At 34.3% G+C, this 17,978-nt stretch overlaps 1 protein-coding gene across 1 annotated transcript in view; it reads left to right on the forward strand.

Moving 5' to 3' along the window:
• The window catches only part of HEATR5A (HEAT repeat containing 5A), a gene marked incomplete at its 5' end in the record, with an annotated part of 90,049 nt that overhangs the window by 30,347 nt on the left and 41,724 nt on the right, over window positions 1-17,978 (forward strand). The window contains 8 exons of the mRNA XM_008567158.1: window positions 1,427-1,536; window positions 5,905-6,068; window positions 6,159-6,334; window positions 11,803-11,908; window positions 12,686-12,876; window positions 14,392-14,548; window positions 16,569-16,758; window positions 17,412-17,581. Of these exons, the coding sequence (XP_008565380.1) occupies window positions 1,427-1,536; window positions 5,905-6,068; window positions 6,159-6,334; window positions 11,803-11,908; window positions 12,686-12,876; window positions 14,392-14,548; window positions 16,569-16,758; window positions 17,412-17,581 (1,264 nt within the window). The remainder of the gene's footprint in view (window positions 1-1,426; window positions 1,537-5,904; window positions 6,069-6,158; window positions 6,335-11,802; window positions 11,909-12,685; window positions 12,877-14,391; window positions 14,549-16,568; window positions 16,759-17,411; window positions 17,582-17,978) is intronic.

Here is a 17,978-nt window from a genome sequence, read left to right on the forward strand (position 1 = left end):
AGACCGGGGACCGGCAATGGGATCACAACCCTCCGTGTTGCTCCCGCGCCTCGCTCAGCCAGTGAGCGGGAACCGGTCTGTATGTGGGATCCGAACCCTCAGGCGGGAGCGCCACCGCGCTTCCCAAGCGGCACACTATCCAGTGCGCCACCGGGCCGGCCCGTGCCCAGGTTTTATAAGTGTTTTTTTGTACTGTGTTTACCAAGCTGAAAGATACGAAATGGAATCAACATTTTAAAATATGAAATAAGTCAATAGATAATTCTCTTTTCTTCGAGAAACTAGAAATAGCAAACAAAGGTTTCCTAGAAAATACAAATGAATAATCATTGCCATAACCCGGAGACCTCATGCCATTACAGTTTTTTTTTTTTTTTTTTTTTTTTTTTTTTTCGTGTCCGGCAACGGACCACAACCCTCAGTGTCGCGCCCGTACCGGACCGGGACCGGCAACGGGATCGCAAACCTTGGTGCTGCGCCCACCTCTCGCTCAGCCAGTGAGCGGGAACCGGTCTGTATGTGTGATCCGAACCCTTGGCGGGAGCGCCACCACACTCCTAAGTGGCGCACTGTAGCAGTGCGCCACCGGGCTGGCCCATGCCATTACAGTTTAGCAGATTTATTTTAGTGGCACAGTAAAAGTAAATATAATTGCATTGAATTTCTGTATTACTAAAAGAGATGACAATCATATTCTAATTGATAACATGGTAACCTGAAAAGAGAAGTAGTCTTTCAGTAAATATTTGTTACTTGAATGAACATTTGTAAAGTGTTATCTTGGCACTATTAGTAAAGGTGAACAGAAGGTAAAAGTACATGAAACAAGGAAAAAACAGAAAAAAATACATATATGAAAAAGAAAAATACATGAAAGTGAAAGAGAATGAAGAAAGGAGAAAAGTGATGAGATTTTGTGAATGGAATTTTTAGGAAAACATTGGCTCAGCTTGTATTTTATTAAAAGAGAAATTGTTTTGTGGTTTTGCAGATTTTGGTGATTCATTCTTACTTGGAGATGGCATTTTAGGTCAAGGTTTTAACAGCAGATGCTTGGATGTCTCCTATTTATTTCTTTGGCTGATTGCTTTTCTACGTAACAGACTTTTGTTTTTTACCAATGGCAAGTTGTAAATTTTGGAATGTAGTAAGAATTTCAGGTTCTAGTCACAATATTTGTGGCTTTAGAAATCTAAGTTGATTTATAGTTTTGCTTTATAAAGTATGATAGAAAAGTTAGCAAAATGATGTGCATGTGTGACACTATAATCCCTCTTTTACCTTATAATCGCACCTTATTAACGCAAAGGAACACTAATATTCATTAATAATATGTATAGCTAATTTATGTTTATATATCAACTGTTCAATATTTGTACATTGTTATATAATTTACACACTTAATATGTACTTTTTTTATTTTAAGGCTTTCATCAATATTAAAAACATATGGAAGTCCTTTGAAAACACCATCAGTAGTTTACAGACAAAGACTTTATGAGCTGTTGATTTTATTACCTCCTGAAACCTATAAAGGTATGTGACTTAGACCAAAATGTTTTATTGTTTATGGCTAGTACAATGCCTGGAAAATAATAGTCACTCATTAAATACCTGAAGAAATGAATTATATTGGCAGTTATTTAGTGCCTTGTTTTTAGGAGGGTTAGGGAGTTCAATCTTAATCTATGTGTTCAACTTTTTATAGTAAATAAAATACATTTTCTTAAAAACCTTCTTCTTCGTGTCTTGCTTTCTTCTCTCTTTTGGGAAAAAAGTCCCTAGTTCCACTGTGTGTGGGAGAATGGTTCACAAAGACTGATGTAATTCTACTCCAGGATTTCATACAGTGTATATAATGTAAATCTATTATAAATTTGGCCATTCCTAGTTTCTTTCTAGAATTATGATCTACAGTTTACATTCTATTTCATTATTCTATTCTTAATTCTGCTCAAAATTTAATATTGAACTTTCAAGGTATAATTGATTTCATAAAGCTTATAATGTAGTTTTTGTTCTTATTGTGCTGAAAGATGACTTTGGATCACTGGAATACTGCAAATGGTAAAATAAACTTGCCCCTACTTTAAAATTAGTTCTAAAATCTTTCTTAAATTTAAAATATAGTTTTAAGAAAATACATTGCTGCTACAACTGAATAATTCAAGATGCTTTTTCTAAGAGATGAAAATTGGAAATTGTCTCCTGCAGGAACTTCTATATTTTTTTAGTCTTAATAATTTTCAGCCAACAGTGTTAGGTTGAATGTTATCACAAATATATTTCTTGTAAAAGTACTAAATTTATTCACTTATATCCTTCTGCAGATAAATGCTATATAAGAAATATCACATTAATTCAAAATATTAACTTACAACTTCCATTTTGGTCATTATCATTTTGTGAGTGATATTGTTCCTGTTGACTCTCTTCCTGGTTCACAGATGTACCTAGCAAAACATTTTTCAGAAAGTAAGCATTTAGTATATACTACTTCTAGATAACTGAAAAGATTTAATACAGTGCCATTTCTCAGAAACTGTATCAAAAGAACCATTTTGGTATGCTAGGCACTGTGCTAGAAATTGTATATATCACATTTCATTTATCCTAGGATAATACAATGAGCTAGTTATGTTTTCCTTATTTGACAGATAAAAGCTTAGAGAGATTATAAAACCAACTCAAGAACACATATCCAGTAAATAGTGGAATCAGGATTAAAACATAGGTTTGCCTCATGCTGTGCTGCTTCTCTATTTATAAGTAACCTACTAGAGACCGAATAAAAAGTCACACCTTAGTGATAGGTCTGTCTTATTCTATGTTATCTCTCAATATAAAAGTTACCTGCTAGATATTTAGTAAAAAGCTGAGAGATAATTTCTGTGTTCCACAGTTCAGATAGCTGTTAGGTTGTGACAAAAGCAGTTCCCTTTAGATTTTTACCACAGTATTTTGAAATTTATTTTCAAACTACAGATGAAAAAAAGTCTTTTTCCCCAAGTCTTCATTAATCATTTAGGAGTACAAGAATATCAACTTGAAATCTACAGTATATCTTCTGATAAATGATAATGTAAGTCTACCGTTGAAGAACTTGAATTAGGGAGGGGGAAAAAGTCTTCTACGTTTTTTTGCGCTTGTATTTCCTCAGAACTGGAGTTTGGGAATGCAATCATGAATCCTAAAGAAATAATGAATATATACATATATATTTAAAATCAGTTCCAAAGTATTCATCAGGAGACAAAGTCAGGACTTACTATGAACTTTTTGAGAAAACATCTAAATTTACCCTCTTTGTCTTTTTCAAGTGTATCTACTTTTCTAACATGACTTAAAGGAGAAAAATAATTTATAGAAAAATGAAAATATGGTTGTACTGCTATTTTTATGTTTCAACCAAAAATAATAATTCACCACTTTATGTCTTTTTTCCATCCTTACAACAGTGGTAATATAAGTAAGGATTTTTTTTCTTATGGACTTTTGAATTTTTTTGGATTACTTTTTGTTTTAGATTTATATAATATGCATGGAGCATAAGAGTCATAACTTTACCATTAAATTAACAATTGACATTTTAAATAGTGTAGCTCATAGTATAATAGTAACCTATAGTAACTTCTAAAACTTTTCCACGAAAGGAAATAGTAGTCTTTAAACTTATTCATCTAATTAATTTGGAAAATATGACTAAGTAGCAAACAAAAGTTTTGATTATAATAGTTGCTGCAATGTATGGTCAAAAAGTCAGTTTACAAAACAGTAAGAAACTGGTTTTGTTATGTGTATTTAAGAACTGAAAAACTTTTCTTTATGGTTATCCAGCTGATGCTGGACTTTTGTCCTAAGGATGACTTAGGTTTTTGAAGTTTGTGGAGTAAAACTTGAGCTCTTAGTTTCATTTGCCATCTTAGTTTTGGTGTGGATCTTCTTTCAAATATTTTCATATTTTCTACACTGAAAATAGCTCCTCTTTTGCATCAGAAAGTCAATGATGAATGTCCACAACAAAAGCATATTGCTTCATTAAGCCTTCACTGATCTCTGTTCACCCTCCCCAGTTCCTGTTTGTAATCTCTCCTTTTTCTAAATGTAGTTTTACTTTTGTTTTCATCTTTTGTGAACCATAGTACTTATATTATGTTATGTTAAATATGTGTATTAGTATCCCATGTTTTATAGCTTCTTGAAAGGAAGATGAAATATAGCAAAAAATTTTTCTCTGTAGCATTTTAAACACAATTTGAATGAATGAATTGATCACAGTGGTTAAAAACTCAAGTTCTAGAGCCTGAATGCCTGGGTTTCAATCTGACTGTGCTATGTAACTGCTATGTAATCTCTGCCAAATTATGAATTCTCTGTTCCTATTTCCTCATCTATAAAATGACAGTACTAAACTGACCTCATGAGATTATTATGATGGTTATATGTAAACCAGGACATTTCTTGACGTATATTGTCTTTAATAAACATTTGTTGTTAATACTGTTACTGCTACTAATGATGTAGAAAATAATGGCAGGTGAACCCTTCCTAACTCATTCTACCACTTCTAATAGGCAGACATCACCCCAGTCCTCATTTCATCTTAATGCTGTTGCACAAAGAAATATTTGCTAAAGTGAACATTTCTCTAAAGTGATTTTTGCTCATTCTTGCAGTACTTAAGTTACATACTGAGAAAAGTTAAGTTCTCTGGATAAATTTTCCACTGATAATCCACCAGAAATTATGATAAAACATCTTTGAGAAGATAATTTAGGTTGATATGATAAATGGGCCAACTTTTCAGAAATATATATATGAGAGACAATCATATGTTGTTTCATGTCTTGTGGAAGAACACAGTACCTACCTATGAACTAGCCTGCCACCCCCCAAAAAAACCACAAAAATGAATCCCCTTAGATTGAACTACTAATTTATAAAGAAAAAGTGCAGATGATAGAGGAACAGATTAAACTATGCCAGGGGGCCATAATAATAAAGACTATAGAAATTTCTCCAGAACAAATAACCCCATTTCTTCAAATAAATTACAAGGGGGGGAAAGGTAGAGGGAAGAGAATATTAGTTCGAAAGAGACTTAAGATATATTGACTAGTTTCAATGTGTATACCTTGCTTAGATCTGCTTTCAAACATAGAAGCAGATAAAAATAGGCATTTATGAGACAACAGGAAATTTGAACACTGAATGGATATTTAATGTCTAGTGGTTCTTAAAAACAGATTATGATAGTGGAATTATGTTTAAAATAAATTGTCCTTAATTTTAGTGAAATAAAATGAAATTTTTATAGATGAAATGATATACTATCTAGGGTTTGCTTCAAAATATTATGGGGATGGTGGGATAGTGAGTAGGGACATAGGTGAAACAAGATTATTCCAGCCAGTGAAGGTGATTGGGGTCATATGCTAAGTGAGTGGTATGGGGGTCATAATACTATTATGTCTCCTTTAGTATGTTTGAAATTTTTTGAAATAAAAATGTCTAATACTAAAAAAAAAATTTCAGGTTATGCTTTTTAAAAACAAATATAATTATCTGCTTTTGTATCTGTTCATCTTTTTTAAATCTATTTTTGTATATCATGTCATTTTATTAAAATGATGGTAATATTTACTCAGTGTCATAAGGTATATACACACATACTTTGAGATATCTTTTTAGTATTCATTCTTAGCCTGTGACCAGCAACACATATTTGAGCCATTCATCTGTAGAGCAGTTTTCAAGGATGAGAAATACAATCTTTGTCTATGATATATTAAAGTCGTCCAATGTGTGGATTAAATCTAAACCTGGGCTTTTAAAATCCCATACTCTAACCAGTTAACTGATTGTACTAAATTGCTAATGGGCTGTTCTTCTCTGACCCAACAGGAAAGCTCTGTTCTATCCTCAGAGAGCTGGCTGCTGACTTGACTGCCCCTGATATCCAAGTGACAGCATCTACATTTTTACTTCCTTCTCTCTGTCATCAGGATGATCTTTTGCTATTAAGTCCTTTGTTACAAGAGACTGACCATAAATTTATTGAAGAACAGGTATGACTATTTTAAAATAACTCTTGGGTAGATTCAAACTGTGAACAGTAATTTTAAAACCTTATATGCTTTTTTTTTTTTTCCTTTTAGCTCCTGCTTGGCAATGGTGTTGCTTGTGGAAGTCTTGAATATGACCCTTACTCTATTTATGAGAAAGATGTAGAGGGAGATTCGGTGCCTAAACCCCTGCCTCCAACACTCTCGGTTATTAGCTCTGCATCCAAGCTCTTTGGGGTTGTATGTGCTCATGTGGGAGAAGCTCAAAGGTAAGCATCTTCAGAGGTTCACTTACCCTGAAATATAATACGTAATTGCTTCAGTGAATGCATAGTAAAGAACTGGTGGGTAAGAAGAATGTTGTAAGAAGATTTCATTATCATGAAAGATTTCTTGGGGCTGGCCGGTTAGCTCAGTTGGTAAGAGCATGGTGTTGTAACACCAAGGTCTAGGGTTCAGATCCCCATACCGGCCAGCTGCAAAAAGGAAAAAAAAAAAACAAGAGTTCTTATAAATGACAGGTGAAATTGAGATAAGGGTTCTTGTTTAATTATTCACTTGGCTAATATTTAAAAGGAAATAACTAAATGCCTAAAACCATTAGGCACTATTGTGGATACAGTACTTTGCTCATAATTAGCTTTTCATCTAACTGAAAATAAAAGTGAAAAAGTCAGTAATGGAATAAGAACATTGATTTATGAGCAGCTGTTACAAAGAAAACACTGGTTTTCTGCTTAGACCAGGTCTCATAGGCTTTCTTATCTTCAGTATTTTATGGAACCATTATAGGTCCAGGGATTAGACTTCAGTGGGGTGGATTTCAAAATGTTGATTTTTATCAGTTCACCTAAAATGAACTTTGGACCACACACACAAAAAAAGATAATGTATGTAAGGTAATTGATATGTTAATGTGATTGTGGTAATCATTTTATAATGTATACATATATCAAAACATCGCCATGTGTACCTTAAATATACAATTTTTATTTGCCAGTTATATACCTCAGTAAAACTAGGAAAAAAGTATGACTAAGAACATTAATACACAGAGGTTTTCATCTTATGCTGTTGTGTGAAAAATAAATAAATATAAGATGGCTCCACAAAAAATGAGCTTTGGTTTTGAAAAACCAAAGCCTGATAATGATTTCTCATTGAGAATGATAGTTTCTTAATTGATAACTGGGCAAATACCTTTCTCAAGTCAAAAGCCACTATCCAGGAAATTCTATTAGTATCTGAGAAACAAAATGGGAAATGAATCATTCCTATGGGCTCTTCTGGTTAATAGTTTATAAATTATTACTATCTACACTCATTGATTTATATTCTTTCTCGGTCCATTACTTTCAGTGCATAGAAAAGTGAATGAAACGTATTTTTTTTTATTAGCTTCAATTGCAAAAGATAATGTTTTCCCAAATTAATGTATAGCCTATAGTTCCCTGTGTATACTGTAACTATAAAGTTATGACTATAAGATATTTGAGATCATATACGACTAAATTATAAATGAATAAAAGATAAGAGGAAAATCACTGGTCTCAACTATTCGATGAAAGAGTGATTCATGGAGAGGATGAGATTTGAACTAGTCTCTAACTGTTATTTTATAGAGTGTACAATTAATTTAAAATAATTGATTTGAATTAATATAGCAGTAATTACTGTGGATGAAGTAGGGATAGCCTTTTAAAGGGCAAAATATTTAAATTAAGCATGTTCTTAAATGGCTTCACTATTTTTGATAGGTCTAAGGTAAAAAGCAAAAAAAGAGAATATAGTTCTTATAACCTTTCCTTTTAAAAAAATAGTGATTTTACTATTCTCCTTAGAGAAGTTTTTCTTTTCAGATTTATTGCCCAACTGTAGTTTCAAGGAGATAATTTCTTATTTCTATTGTTTAAATTTAATGAACTTTAAAATGCACTTACAGTTTTTATTTCCCCCACCTAGATTATAATAATGTAATGAATATTCAAGAGAGGGGAGGTTTTGTTTGTTTTAATAAAAACATTGAGACCTGATAAAAGCAAACCCTATTACTCTTTCTGGATTCTAACTGAATAAAAATAGTAGTCAGTAGTTTGGAGATTTTTAAAGGAAGTGGTTTGGCAGGATCCCAGATACTGTGAGTCAAAAACAACTATCAGCAGTCTCCAGTGGGTGTCGTTAGAGAACCAGAGGAGAGAAACTACATGGATAGGAAAGTTAATTTCCTAATTTCCTGTTATTCTAGATATGATACTTGTTTCAAATGGCAGGCCCTTTTTCTTTTGGCCTTAATATTTGCATTTCTAAGGAAGAAAGTTTTTAATTAAAGTACCTATACTTAAGAACTGAATATTTCAAAGCATTTTGTTGTTGTGTTATTGTAGTTAGCCTCATGTTTAAACAGTTTAAAGGAAACCTTTAATAGCATCAGCTTGCCCTAAGATTGGAAATGTTTTTTATATATTATTTATGCCTTTAGAAATTGACTTAAATTAGTTGATTCTATTCTGACTATATAATTACAGGAAAACTTCGTATTGCTAATATGAAAGCACTAAAATGTTTGTAAGTTAGCAAATCAAAATATTTTATAAAGAAAATAAGTTAATGATCTTATTCATGAGTTGTTTGTGGGTACTGAAAAATATATTTTGTCCCTAACTGTGAAGAATGAATTACTTATTAATTTACCTGCGGATTGTTCCACCCTTTTCTTGCACATCAGAATCAGCCAGACAGCTTTTAAAAATACTGGATTCTGATTTATTCGTGTGGTTTGCATACTATGGTGGGCACTGGAATTTTTTAAAACTCCTTAGGCGATTCTGGGCCGAGCCCATGGCACTGCTACAGTGCACCGCTTGGGAAGCGTGGCAGCGCTCCCGCCGAGGGTTCGGATCCCACATACAGACCGGCCGCTCACTGGCTGAGCGAGATGCGGGAGCAACACCGAGGGTTGCGATCCCGTTGCCGGTCCCGGTCCGGTACGGGCACGACACTGAGGGTTGCGATCCGTTGCCGGTCACGAAAAAAGACAAAAAAAAAAAAAGGAAAAAAAGACAAAAAGGACAAAAAAAATGTTAATGATGGCTCTTTCTAGATGGTGGGATTATGGGTCAATTTTATTTTTCTTTTCATGTGCTTTTCTGAATTTTTCAAACTTATGACAAACAGAATTAACCTTGAAATAAGGAAATAAATATTTTTGTCAGTATTCTTAGAGTACTGTAGTTTTCCCAATTCTTGGTGATCTATCATTTTTATTATGTACTATGAATTGATTTTACATATACTGCTTTCCGCAGTACATATGAAATACATATACCCTCACACCTTCCTCTTTAACTTCTTGCACAGTTGGATTTTTTAAAGGCACAATGCCTGTATGTATTTTGCTTTGAAAACAAAATTGCCGTTTGGAGCTGAACTGTATTTAGGCCTTGTTGCCTCAAGAGAATGAGAAAGATCTCATTAAGGACTCAGGGACATTTGGAGTACTTTAGGGTCAGGTGAAAGCATACCGATGTGCCGCCTTCCGCCAGTTGTGCCCTGTTTTTATCTACTTGATGCAGTTGTCCCTTATGATTGTTCAACAAGCACATTTTACTGTCTATTACATGCCAAACACAAGAGATGAGGGGTTCTTCAAAAGGTTTGTGGCAAGATTCATGTAATCTTTTAATTCCATTTTTCCATGAACTTTTTGAAATACTGTCATACTAGAAAGACGAAGATAAATCGTAAGGCATTGTTCCTGCCATCAAGATAATTTACAACCAAAAAAATTATCTTCAATATCTTTCTTGATTTAAAGGAAGAGAAGGGAGGAAGGAAGTACAGGCCTAAGAAACAAAGCTTTAAAAGAAGAAATCAATGGAAAGGTGAGGTGGCTTATGTCAGTTACATATCTTTAGTCTAGACATAAGGAATTACTCTGTGTGCCATAAGGACCTGGAAAACAGTTCATAAAAGATACATAGATAACTAATGGACATATTCAATCCTGGACTAAAAATAATGTGTATATTCTTCATAATTAGAATAGTGAAAATTAGAAAATTCTCCTCACCAGTAGAATGGTTGAATAAATTGAAGTATATGTGTATAATGAAATTTGGGTTCAAAAAAGTTATCAAAGAATAAAAATGATTTGAAAAGTGCTAAAGAGATAATGTTAAATGAGAAAAGCAAGGGTTAGAATTGTGTTCTGTGTCGTATGATCCCAGGTACTTTTAAAAAGTATAGTTGGGGGTGCAACGGGCTGTGCTGCTTCTCAACTATAGATGGCATAAGTCAGTGCTAACTTTAAAATGAAGCAATGTAGTTAAATCTAGCAAGTCTTGGTATTAACAAAAAGTTGGTCAGCACTGAAACTTCTGTGGCAATGCTTAGGCAAAAGACTTAAAAGTTCCCTATAATCTCTTTCTAGTGTTGAATCTGGTGAAACTTGATGAGATTTGATAATTCTGGGTTAATTTTTTCCCCCCTCTGGGTAGAAATCGAGGGGGTTTTTTTCACCAGTCTCTAAGGAGAGGAGGTGTAGTCTAGTACCTAGTAAAAGCTAAGGTAGAGGTCTGTTGGTCTCAACACTTCATATTGGTTAGGACTGAAAAGCAAAGAATAACTTTGTTTACATGTAAACTACCTTATAAAAAGGCCAAATTCTGGGCCGGCCCGGTGGTGCACTGGATAAGTGCGCTGCTTGGGAAGCGCAGCGGCGCTCCCGCCCGAGGGTTCAGATCCCACATACAGACAGACCGGTTCCCGCTCACTGGCTGAGCGAGGCGCGGGAGCAACACCGAGGGTTGCAATCCCGTTGCCGGTCCCCGGTCTGGTACGGGGGCAACACTGAGGGTTGCGATCCGTTGCTGGACACGGAAAAAGATAAAAAGACCAAAAAAAAAAAAAGGCCAAATTCTGTAACATTAAAGGCCATGTGTTACATATAAAATTTTGTGTAGTTATATCAATATAGAATAAATTCATTTGTATAATCTCAAAATTTTGTTTCCTAGTTACTGGAATATGCGCATTTACAAATAGGGCAGTAGTTTAAAGAACATAGAGTATGAGGTTTAAATAGTATTGTGGACTATCCTTTTTTTTTTGTCTTTTTTCGTGACCGGTAACAGGATCGCAACCCTCGGTGTCGTGTACCACAACCAGCAACGGGATCGCAACCCTCAGTGTCGCGCCCGCACCGCGCTCAACCAGTGAGCTGACCGGTCTGTATATGGGATCCGAACCCTCCGCGGGAGCGCTGCCGCGCTCCCAAGCGCCGCACTCTACTGAGTGCGCCACCGGGCCGGCCCTATCCTGCTTTTAAGAGTAAATTGCATCGAGGTTCTAGGAAAAACAAAGATTCTAGAAAAGGGGGTTGGGGGGGACAAACGAGTTGATGTAAGTAACTTTTAGATTTGTTTTGTTTAGAAAATAGTTACTGAAATAGCTGTATTTGCCTAGGTAAAATCCTTATTAAATGATATATTTGTAATTTTTTTCACAAAATAATACTTTTTTCCAACTGTCAGAATGACCCATAATCAAAATATTTTCTATTGGTTATGATATATTTTCTTTTCCTAAAGTACTTCAAGGTGTTCAGCAACACTTTATCTCAGTTTAGTAGTTCCAACAAAGTAATTAACAAATTACTTGGTAGTGCCCTTTAGCTTATTTTATCTTTATTAACAAATCTTATCTACTTGCTTTTAAATCTTGTTGCTTCTGATTTTAGGCTTCTTATATTGGAACAGCTTTTGGAAAGTATAAAGCACACAAAAGGAGCTCGTCAGCAAGTAGTTCAGTTACATGTTGTTTCTTCAGTTTCTAGTTTCTTGAAGGTAATTTAGTTTTTAAATGTTTGCTTACTTTTTAAAAAAATATTTGCCCAGCTGACTAGGTTAGAGGATGATGTTTTTAAAAAGCTTTTTTTTTCTTCCTTCTTCTTAATCTCCTGATGAAAATTTTAGGATTTGGAATTCTCCTTTTACTTTTTCTTCATATGAAATGTGTTAGTCAGAAATCAAACCTATAATCTTGGCTTAGAGCCATGCATTAACCTACTCAGCCTGATATACTAGACCAGGGATTGATGGACTATGGCCTACAGACCAAATCCAGCTCTTTGTTACATTAATGACTTACTGTTCTATGTAAAATGTAATAGGCTTCTTTGGTCATTCATTTTATGGACAGCTGTATTAATGTTCTTCTGAACACAATTATACTGCAGTGATAATTGTTTGGTATATTGTTTGCCTGGAGGTTTAAAAAAAATTGTTTTTTTGGCTGGCTGGTACAGGGATCAAACCCTGGACCGTGGTGTTATCAGCACCATGGAGGTTTGATATTCTAAAGTGCTTTGTGGGGAAAAAAAAAATCAAGTTATGTTTGTATGATCAGTGTGGATTTTTGTGTTCTGATTTTTTTAAGTAGTAATCCAAGTGTGAACATATTTGCTTAACCAGAATATGTGAGGGTACTTCAACAATTTTGTGAAAAAATAGAAAAGGTAAAATGAATCTTTTTATGAACTTTTTGAAGTACACTCATACATTCCAGACTGAGTAAGAGAATTTACTGCAATGTAAATTCAGATTATTCTTTACATATTTCAGTATGTGGCTGGCTCCAAGGGAATTTTAGGTCCAGAAGAAATGAGAAGACTTGCCGTGACATTGGTAATGGGAGCCCTAGAAAGTCCCAACCCTCTGTTAAGATGTACAGCTGCAGAGGCATGGGCTAGGTTAGCCCAAGTGGTTGATGATGGAGCTTTTACTGCTGGATTAGCTCAAATTAGCTTTGACAAGTAAGTGAATTTCTATTAAATACTCAAGAGCTATGTGTCACTGGGTATAGCCTGATGGTTTGTTCGAACTAGTAAGAACTTCATTCTGAAATTTAACTAAGAAAAGAAAAATTGACAGATGTGGGTATTTTAAAATAAAAGAGAACCCCCTTGGTTTGCTGGTCTTGGAACACAAAACTATTACTACTTCAGCTTTAGTCTTTTTATAATAAAAAAAGATCACTGTCTATAATATGAGTGATAGAATTGACCATCAACGGGATGGACTCTAGGATAATGAAATACTTATAAAGTTTTAATGTAAAATACAGATGATAGATAATAAGAACAATCTACAGGAAAAAGAAAAAGATCAGGAAACATAAAATGTACTTTCATTTCTACTAACTCTGTAACGTTGGGTAGGTTATTTAATCCTCTCAGTTTCTCTGTATTCCAAATAGGAGGTTGTTAATACTGCCTTACCTATTTAAGAATGTTAAGGTAAGTGAGGTAATAAATGTGAAAGTAATATGAAAAAATAAAAACAACTACAAATAAAAGTTCATGGTTATATTCGTTTTATATATATAAAATAAGTTACATATCAGCAGTGGTGGTGGTAGTATGGATAGCACTTTGACCTTGTAGTCCACTGAATATGTGTGTCTTTGGTTAAGAGCTTAAAGTATGGAGTCAGATTACTAGCTTGGCTCAAATCCCAACTCTACCATTTCATATAGGTGGTTACTTTGTGAGAGTTATTTTAGCCATCATTTTGCTTTCCTCATCTGTAAAAAGGAACTGATAATAGCATGAACCTCAGGGTTGTTGAGAGGATTAAAGAAGGACTTAGTGTAAAGCACTTAAATTAGCACACAGTACATAGAAAATTTCTAATAAATATTAACTCTTATGATATTCAATTTTAGAATTGAAGTTGTTGAAACTCTTTCTGTGGAATTAAAGTATCTTGGCATGTGAGTTTTGAACATGTAACTTTTAAAAAGTCAAGTAAAAATAATGCCTGCCTCATAAACTTTGTGTGTGTGTATGCATATCTGAAAGACACTGAAACTGTTCTTAAAAATAATCATTAATAGGGCCGGCCCGGTGGCGCACTGGGTAAGTGCGCCACTTGGGAAGCGTGGCGGCGCTCCCGCCCGAGGGTTCGGATCCCACATACAGACCGGTTCCCGCTCACTGGCTGAGCGAGGCGCGGGAGCAACACCGAGGGTTCTGATCCCGTTGCCGGTCCCCGCTCCGGTACGGGGGCAACACTGAGGGTTGCGATCCGTTGCCGGACACGGAAAAAGACAAAAAAAAAAAAAATCATTAATAATGTGAGGACATTTTTATTTTAAGTGTTTTCCTTGCAAATTACCTTTCAGGTTATTTCAGAATTTTTATCAGGTAACAGTAAATAAATGTCTGAATTTTGTAACTATTCATATAAAAAGTTTTGCCAAAGTGACAATGTACATGCATTATTTTTTTTTCAGTGATTGTCATTTATTTTTATTTCCAAAATTACAGATTGAAATTAGCAAGGGATGTGGTTACCAGAACAGGACACTCATTGGCTTTGGGATCCCTACATAGGTATTTAGGAGGAATAAGTTCTCAACACTTGAATTCTTGTGTTGGAATCCTTTATACTTTGTCTCAGGACAGCACTTCTCCTGATGTGCAGGTGAGTACCTCATGTGGTGCCTTCCTTGAAATTCATGATAGGTAGATGACACAGATTTTGTTTTTACTGACCACTAACAATTTGTGAATAATGTTTTCCCCCCATAGTAAATGTCAAAGCCATGTTAACCTCGATGGATTTAAAAAATTTAAATCTATGTTCCTCTCCTACTCAGAATGTCTAAAGTCAAGTTCAGTGTCTTTTTCTGAAGATGAAACTCTCTTCCACATTAATAATAACATCTACTATTTTGGAGAGCTTAATAGGTACCAGACATTATATTACATTCTTCTAAATATGTTAGCATATTTAATCCTCACAGTAATTTAGGGTGTTTAGTCCCATTGTAGGGTGATAAAACTGGGGCTTACAGAAGCTAAGTAACTTGCTGAGAGCTGGGAAGCTAATAAATCATGGAATGGAGTCATGGCCTCATAATCCATGTTCTTAGTCAGTTTACCATATTGTATACATCTTACCCATTTCTGTCAATAAAATCATCTTTCTCCTGATATCTTAATCAAATCTGGAGTGATTTTTATTTCTCCTGTTCCTTTATACCCCTTATCTCAGTCCCCTTTGTAAGTGTCTCCCTAATTACTGTAGTAGCCTCCTAACTGGTCTCGTTATTTTTAGGTTTTTTTCTTTCTAACTCTCTATAGGTAGGAGACCAAATTTGTTTTCCCAAGACTTTTATCTTGCCACTAGCCTACTGAAAAGCTGGGTAAACTGCTTATTGCTTCTTTAGTCACCTTCTCATTCCAGTCCCATCAACTGACCCAGGAACCTTCTGTGTTATTACCCCAAAGGTGGGCTTCTACCTACTTTCCTCCCCGACATGCCATTCTCATATCTGTACTTACATTTTGTCTTTTCCCCCTCCTCCATTCAGGAAGTCTGTTGAATGTACATAGTTTTATATTGAGTGTTTTCTTGATTAATTCAAATGCTGCTTTTCCACGGCATCCAATGTCAGCAAATCTGAGTCTTGATTGCTGTTTTCTCTTACCTAATACATAGGAGCTCATTTTTTTAGCATTTGAAGTACTGTAAACTTTTTTACACATCCATTAGTAAGAGGAATAAAACTTTTTCGGTTCATTCATAAAGGGAGAACTTTTTATTTACGTCTTGATATGGAACATTTCAAACATTCACAGGAGTAGAAAGTATATTATAATGAACCTATTATATCTGTCATCCAATTTCAGAGGTTATCAGTGTATGCCAGTCTTATTTCATTTAAAGTAGAGTATATATTTATATATGTAAATAAAAAGGCACCTGTCATAATTGTATGTATCTGTAATAAAGTATGTAAGCTGAATACACTGTGTAACCAGCACCTGGATCAAGAAACAGTACATTATCAATACCACTCTTCTCATGCTGTCTTGTAATTAACTACCTGCCTCACCAACTGCTATCCTAATTTGCAACAGTATAAATTAGTTTTGCCTATTTTTATACTTTTCATAAGTGGAATCATATACTATGTATTCTTTTATGCCTTTCTTCACTCAACATTATGTTCAAGAGATTTGTCCATATTGTTGCATGTAGTTGTAGATTTTGCTGAATCCTTTTAAAACTTGAATTTTCATTCTTTATATAGATTAAACAATAAATAATTTTCAACAAACTAGATTTGATGTAATCTGTTAGCTAAAGTACCAAACCTTGTCTTGGAATTCTTAGTACTGAGCTATATCTAAATATGAGGGTATTTCAAAAAGTTCATGGAAAAATAGTATTAAAACATAATGCAAGTCTTTCTATGAATTTTTTGAAGACCTCTCATATACCATTCTAAATTAGAAGATTGTATCTGAGTTGGTGACTGGATATTTAAAAAGAAGAATTTTCTTAAACTCTTAATGTCTTCAATTTCTCTTTCCAAATTTGTAGTAGCACACATTCTTTACTTTGCTGTTACTTTATCACATGCTTCAACAAAGGAACAATTTAATGTATTTTGTGGTTCTGTAACATTTTTAATTGTTTTTCTCCATCTTCACAGAGCTGGGCACTGCATTCTCTATCCATAATAATTGATTCTGCTGGCCCACTCTATTATGTGCATGTGGAACCTACCCTTTCTCTTGTTATAATGCTGTTGTTAAATGTGCCTCCTACTCATGCTGAAGTTCACCAAAGTCTTGGTCGCTGTTTGAATGCCCTTATCACTACATTAGGTCCAGAACTACAAGGTATGTCTGTGCATGGCTGCTTTTGTGACGTTTTACATTGAAAATATACACATAAAAATGAATTCAGTTCCTAGTCTCTGCTTGGCACATGGTAGGTGCTCAGTATGTTTTGTTAAATGAATGTGTAAATGTCATTCGGTCTGATTTCTCTTACCTTGAAAAGACAGAGTGCCATATTTAGAAAGAGTAGATATCTTAATAAAGACACTTCTCTTAACAATTAAAATGATAGACACGAAGTGGAGTGGTTTAAAGAGCTCTGATCTCTATTTAAGAAATAAATGATTAAATCCTAAATCTCAAATATTCTGTTCAATTTACATAGTATATGATTATAATATACAAAAGTAACTCTTAATTCAAGCAAGGCTAAGTTTATTGGTAATTTCTAAGTCCTCTTTTCATGAAAATTTGGTGTAAGCTACATATAGTCTTAGGTCTTTGCCTAATGATTTGTGTTGTAATAAACCTTTCAGGTTAATAGTGAAGTAATCTAAAAATCTGTCAGCTAGATTATGCCTGCTTTTGTAGAAGTTTTTCTTCACAGATCCGTAAGTTTAAAACTGGAATTAAATTTTAAAACCCAGTAATATATATCTAAAGGGTACTGATTTTATAGGGCAATTATTACAGGTTTCTGTTTTTTATTTTAGGTAACAGTACTTCCATTTCTACCTTGAGGACTTCCTGTCTGTTGGGTTGTACAGTGATGCAAGACAACCCAGACTGCCTTGTTCAAGCTCAGGCCATCTCTTGCCTTCAGCAGCTTCATATGTTTGCTCCACGACATGTCAACTTGTCTAGCCTGGTTAGCTGCCTCTGTGTGAGTTAATGTATTCTTAGTTTCTTTTATTTAAAACTTAGATTTATTCCAGTACACATTTTAATTATTCTCTAGACTGTGTACAAAATTATGTTATATACATAGCTATTTTCCCTCAGTTCTACTCTTTGTTGGGGGGTAGAAGCAGTTTTCATATAATTGCCTCTTAAATCTCTCATATATTGATTCATTTTTCTCCCATTAATGTTGAATTTAATATTTGCAGTATTTATTTACTAATTAGTAAATATATATGGTGCTTATAACGTCCCACGTATTATGTAAAAGACATGCAAAAATTTGGTCACCTGTTTTTTTCTTCTTCTTTTTTAAATTATTAAGTTCTTTCTGTCTCAGATGGAGAAATAACACTTTTCCTTAATATGCATTAACGTCT

The sequence above is a fragment of the Galeopterus variegatus genome, unplaced genomic scaffold (genome assembly GCF_000696425.1).
Source record: "Galeopterus variegatus unplaced genomic scaffold, G_variegatus-3.0.2 Scaffold299, whole genome shotgun sequence".
Taxonomy (NCBI): domain Eukaryota; kingdom Metazoa; phylum Chordata; class Mammalia; order Dermoptera; family Cynocephalidae; genus Galeopterus; species Galeopterus variegatus.